Source organism: Oryzias melastigma, linkage group LG12 (assembly GCF_002922805.2).
Source record: "Oryzias melastigma strain HK-1 linkage group LG12, ASM292280v2, whole genome shotgun sequence".
Taxonomy (NCBI): Eukaryota; Metazoa; Chordata; class Actinopteri; order Beloniformes; family Adrianichthyidae; genus Oryzias; species Oryzias melastigma.
In genome coordinates this window covers 26,387,301-26,392,964 of record NC_050523.1, presented here as the reverse complement: position 1 = coordinate 26,392,964, position 5,664 = coordinate 26,387,301, and the positions used below count along the sequence as shown (strand labels likewise).

At 40.2% G+C, this 5,664-nt stretch overlaps 1 protein-coding gene across 1 annotated transcript in view; it reads left to right on the top strand.

Annotated features, from left to right (window-relative positions):
* cdk9 (cyclin-dependent kinase 9 (CDC2-related kinase)) overlaps positions 1-4,096 on the top strand; it is a gene marked incomplete in the record, with an annotated part of 6,113 nt that extends 2,017 nt beyond the window's left edge. Inside the window, 5 exon segments of the mRNA XM_024268510.2 lie at positions 726-816; positions 1,054-1,220; positions 1,365-1,536; positions 3,282-3,430; positions 3,501-4,096. Coding sequence (XP_024124278.2) covers positions 726-816; positions 1,054-1,220; positions 1,365-1,536; positions 3,282-3,430; positions 3,501-3,866 — 945 coding nt within the window.
* Positions 4,097-5,664: the final 1,568 nt, after the last annotated feature.

Genomic DNA, 5,664 nt, shown 5'->3' with positions numbered 1-5,664 from the left:
TGACAGGTAGACATGCTTCACACACGAGCTACAGAGCCTGTATCTCACCGGTGCTTCTCCCGAATGAGCGCGTGCATCGCTATTAAATATCCGATGCAGCTCGCGCCCATAGTTCCGGCGCGCGACTCAGGTGCTCAGCGCTACAGCCTCTTCAAATGAAAATATAATATCGATACTTGGTGAGAACCCATCGAGAATCGATCGCAGGACTAAATATCGCGATATATCGCAATATCGATATTTTGGCACACCTCTAATCTATATATCACTTGTAAGGGCTAAACGAGACCTTTCCAATGGTATAAAGATCATTCATGGCTCTAAGAATAAGAAAGTTAGGTTCAGTGCAGGAGCTCTCCAATGAAATTTGTATTATAAAACTAGTTTGAGACCATCAAAGACTAACAAGTTCTTGAGGTGAAGTGTAGGATGCCAATTAAATAGTAGTTCTCAGGACAAGGACAAAGTGTCAGGAATAAACTGAGGGAATTCCATATCTGTTGTGAGGAATAAACAGTACACACATTGTTTTGTTTCTGAAGCAGCCTTATAACCTGGTTTATACTCTGCAGGAAGCAGCCTCATGTGTTTGAGAGCTCTGTAAACTTGATCCCTGACACAGTTTCTCTATCCACAATGATGAGCAAATAAACCCTTCAGGAATTCTGAGAGTATCATGAACCTTTCTTTACTTGTTGAAGTAGCTTTTGTTTTCTGTGTTTCAGTTTCCAATCACTGCATTGAGGGAGATTAAAATCCTTCAGCTTCTCAAACACGAGAATGTGGTCAATCTAATTGAGATCTGCAGAACTAAAGGTTGGTAGAATATTTAGATTTGGAATGTTTGACAGGTGAAAGACCCACTCCAATGAATATTAACACGATCTGTGGCACTTCCTCATATTGGAGGACACACGTAAAAGAATTTGAGCTTAAAGTTGCTTTTCTGAGTATTTATTTATTCAAATGTTGGTGAATGCAGTTTGAAAAAGCTCTCAGTTGGGATGTAGAAACTGCAATGTCTCACTTGTGTTTGTTCTTGGTTTACAAAAGCTACCCAGTACAACAGATACAAAGGCAGCATCTACCTGGTGTTTGACTTCTGTGAACACGACCTGGCTGGGCTGCTGAGCAATGCTAATGTGAAGTTCACGCTGGCGGAGATCAAAAAAGTCATGCAGATGCTTCTCAATGGATTGTACTACATCCACAGAAACAAGGTAAGATTCATGCTTTAACTGGGACTGTAATTCAGGAAGTGTTCACTTTGTACTAATACAAACTATTGTTACTCACTGAGGCTGCAAAAGTACAGACTCCAGGAAACTGAAATGTGTCCATGACCGTCTGTCCTCTTCTCTCAGATCCTTCACAGAGATATGAAAGCAGCCAATGTGCTCATCACCAGAGACGGCGTCCTGAAGCTGGCAGACTTCGGTTTGGCCCGAGCCTTTAGCTTGGCTAAAAACAGCCAGGGGAACCGCTACACCAACCGTGTGGTCACACTGTGGTACAGACCTCCAGAGCTGCTGTTAGGTAAACACCTCACCACAAAGGAACAAGACTGTCACCTTGCATTAAGACACTGAAATCAAGAAGCTGGAATGAACTTTTGGCTAATGTCTTTCTAATTCTGATTGCCACTGAAAACTTATTTCTACGGCTGAGTAGCTCCGTTGGTGAAGTGCTGGACTGGCGTGTGGTGAACCAGAGTTCAGCAGCTGAAAGCTTTCTTGGCAATAATGGAAACATCTCAACCCTCTAAAACCCTTTTGACTGCTGTTACTCTTCAGCCGTTTATGCATTTGACGTAATTCCAGCAGATTGTGAAGCGGAGACGAGCTTCATATCGGTTTATACTGATATGAGGTATTTTACAGTGGTGGAGGGCTCATGCAATCAACCTGTTCTGTCATAAAGTGTTGCATAACTGCACAGCCAATACTCAAAGCAGCTGATTGATGTTCATTACGTAAATGGGGTAGAGATAGTCTGTAAAAGTTTGTTATTTAGGTTTCAACGTCAACAGCTCCGGTGTTAACGACCCACTCTAAAAAAAAAAATAGTGTTTTAATTATTTTTCTCATGATGGAAAACATATACATATAAGAATTTAAGACTAGAACTGCATTTCAGAGTATTTCTTTATTTAAAAAAAGTACAGTTTGATCTTTTTGTGTCAGAAAATACGCTGGAGAGGCTACAGTCTCCCTGCTCCGCCCCATTCTGACCATCCACTTAAAATAGAAATGTCAAACTCAATCGCTCAAGGGGCCAAAATCCAAATCACACCTTAGGTCGTGGGACGAACAGGATAAACATTTATTGAACACTCTAAAACTACATTTTTAAAACTTTAAAACTATAACTTTTTAGCATAATCATGAACTAGATATATAGTATTACTTATGATAATGTTAGTGTGAACGCTGTAAGATGAATTTGGCTGCTGAAACTGAAAACGCTGAAGCTGATAGCTAAAAAATGCTGAAGCTGAAAGCCAGTTAAAATATTAGCTAAATGCCAATTTAGCCTAAAGAAAAAAAAACTTGGGTTAGACAAAACTGCTAGCTTGTTGCTGAAAATATAGCTAAACTTCAAAATATCTTAAAAAAAAAAAAACGGAAAAAAAATTGTGAATTAGCCAAAACAGCTAGCATGTAAATATTAGGCTAACTCCAAAACAGGCTAAAAAACTTAAAAAGAAAAGCTTAAATTAGCCAAAAGAGCTAGGATGCAGCTGAAATATTAGCTTAACGCCAAAGCAGCATAAAAAACAAAAAAAAATCCTAAATTAGCAAAAGCAGTTGGCATGTAGCTGAAATATGAGCTTAACTCCAAAACTGCATAAAAAATTTAAAAGAAAAACTAAAATTAGCCAAAACGGCTAGCATGTAGCTGAAATATTAGCTAAACCCCAAAATACTCTAAAAAATCTCATGCCAAAATTCTGATCTTGTTCACCTTTGGTTTTAAGTTGGAGATGTGAGGGGCTGTGAGCTAGTGGGAGAGAGCTTCAGTCACAGTGAGGGGAAGAGGGACGGGGTTGCTCTGCACTAACAGTGGTGAATTTTTGGTGAACTCCTGCTGCTCTGCTGTACCTATCTCCTCTAGTAAATGACAGATTTTGGATCTAAACAGCATCACATGACTAACGGGGTTAAGGCTGAAGAGTCGAGCTAGAAAATGTGCTGAAAGAGCAACCTTCTTCTTCCACTGGTCTCAACAGTGCAGATCTGTAGGCGTCAAAGAGTACTGTTGTTGTTTTCCCCTCTCTGTAGGTGAGCGAGACTACGGCCCTCCCATAGATCTGTGGGGAGCGGGCTGCATCATGGCAGAAATGTGGACCAGAAGTCCAATCATGCAAGGAAACACAGAGCAGCATCAGCTCACCCTGATCAGCCAGCTGTGTGGCTCCATCACTGCAGAGGTGACCGAGTTCTATTGAACGCTGGTTCTGTGTTGCAGCACGCCTCTCACCAGCCTCGTCTGTTTTTCAGGTTTGGCCCGGAGTGGATAAAAAGTATGAACTGTACCAGAAAATGGAGCTTCCAAAAGGCCAGAAGAGAAAAGTGAAGGACCGCCTCAAAGCCTACGTGAAGGACCCGTACGCCCTGGATCTCATCGATAAGCTCCTGGTTCTGGACCCGGCTCAGCGCATAGACAGTGATGACGCACTCAACCATGACTTTTTCTGGTCGGATCCCATGCCCTCAGACCTCAAGAACATGCTGTCCACTCACAACACTTCCATGTTTGAGTATCTCGCACCGCCCAGACGGAGAGGTCACATTCCCCAACAGCAGCCCAATCAGAACCGGAACCCAGCCACTACAAGTCAGACGGAGTTTGACCGAGTGTTTTAAGCCCACAAAACGCTTTGGACAAAGTTTGACTGGGGACTGTGTTTTTATAAGAGAATGACTACCTTCAGGTGTTAGATTTTTTTTTAATAAAAGAAATGTTCTGGTTCTGTCAAATTCATGTTGGCTCATACATCAAAAATGGCTTTTTCACCTAAAATGTGAATTCTCTCCATTTTTTTTTTATATTCATGGTTCTTTCAGTTTAACAGAAAGTTTTTCATTAATTTCAATGCATTTTTGTAAAGATATAGTGAATGAAACTGTATATTTATGAGAACAGCTGAATGCAAATTTCAATAAAATGGTTTATTTCTCTTTTAATCTGGCCTTTTCTTCAGGGCTTAACCAGGGGTGGGCAAACTTTTAGACTTGGGGCCACAAAGGGCTCCTATATTTGACCGAAGGGTCGGGACATAAGTAGATCTGTGGAGTGAATCTGGTATTCATTTGAAAATTACTTCAAAACAGAACATGTTGAAGTCTGTATATCAAAATGTGTGGCTTTTGCTGTCATTTTAAAGGCACTTACACTGATGGGTTGATGTTCCTTGGGGAAAAATTCACATTTACAGAAGTGTTATGATCACATGGGGTTCAAAGGATTGACTTGGAAAACACAAACGTCGGAAAAACTAATCTCCCACCACATTAGACAAAGGTAAGTGTAAGGCGCACCAGAATGACTGAAATAAAATATTGAGAATTACATATATAATTTATTGCAGTTTGGTGGGCCAGACTAAATAGCTTAAAGGGGCCTGGGCCGTAGTTTGCCCACCTCAGGCTAAACCAGAACACGTTACAGTGATGGTGGAAGCTGGTGAAATGAACCTGCTCAAAAACCTTTACAGCTTCAAACACATTTAGTATTTTTTACTTTTGGATGGATTTTGGAGATCTAGGAGTTGTAATGTGGATAAACGAGACATATCACTGGAGGTGACATGCTAGCTTGTTCTCCATACTGGAATGGTTTAGATGTCTGTCTGCTGCTGTGTTACAATAATACAAACAGATCTGTAAAAACTAGAATGTGACTTTTCACTAGTAAATTATTGCTGTCAGCTGATAAAGGAGAACTTCTAGAAAACATTTGAACAAGATCTGAGTGAGTTTACTCTCAATAATGAACGTTTAGACTGATCATGTCGTCTATTCAAAGTCAATGACAGCTTTAGACTTCACACTATTTCCATCTTTATGTTTTATGGAGGATGATGGTGGTATTTGTATGTGTTAGATCTCAGATCAGACCAGACGACCTGCTGGTAATCAGATTACTAAGTGGAGAAAAATAAACTAACCAGGATTTCCTCAGTAGTGAAGAGTCCATCAGGGAAGAGTCCATCAGTGCTGAATCTCAATCCAGTGGGACGACCGAAAAAGTGGCGTATGAAAGAAAACTCCATTAGCAACAATTGCAAACAAAACGGCTAACAGAAAACACTGTTAGCATCAATCGACCTAGGCAGCTGCCTAGGGCGCCATCTACTGGAGGGGGCCAAATAACAATGATTATATATATATATATTGGTTAAACAATTTGACCCATCACTCATTTAATATAAAAGTAAAAAAGTAATGATTAAAAAACAAAAGTTTGATGTAATAGTAACTGCAGTGCGCGGTGTTGCCGCTGTTAGTGCTACTTTAAAACAACAAGGATTAAAAAAAGGAAGCATAGAAAACATGGGTTCAAAGCAGAGGTTTGTCTGTTTCACTTAATTAAATTGCCTTAAATTCACCCCTCCCCTCCTGCATTTTGGTCAGAAAAGATGAATTTAATCTAATGTTTGAT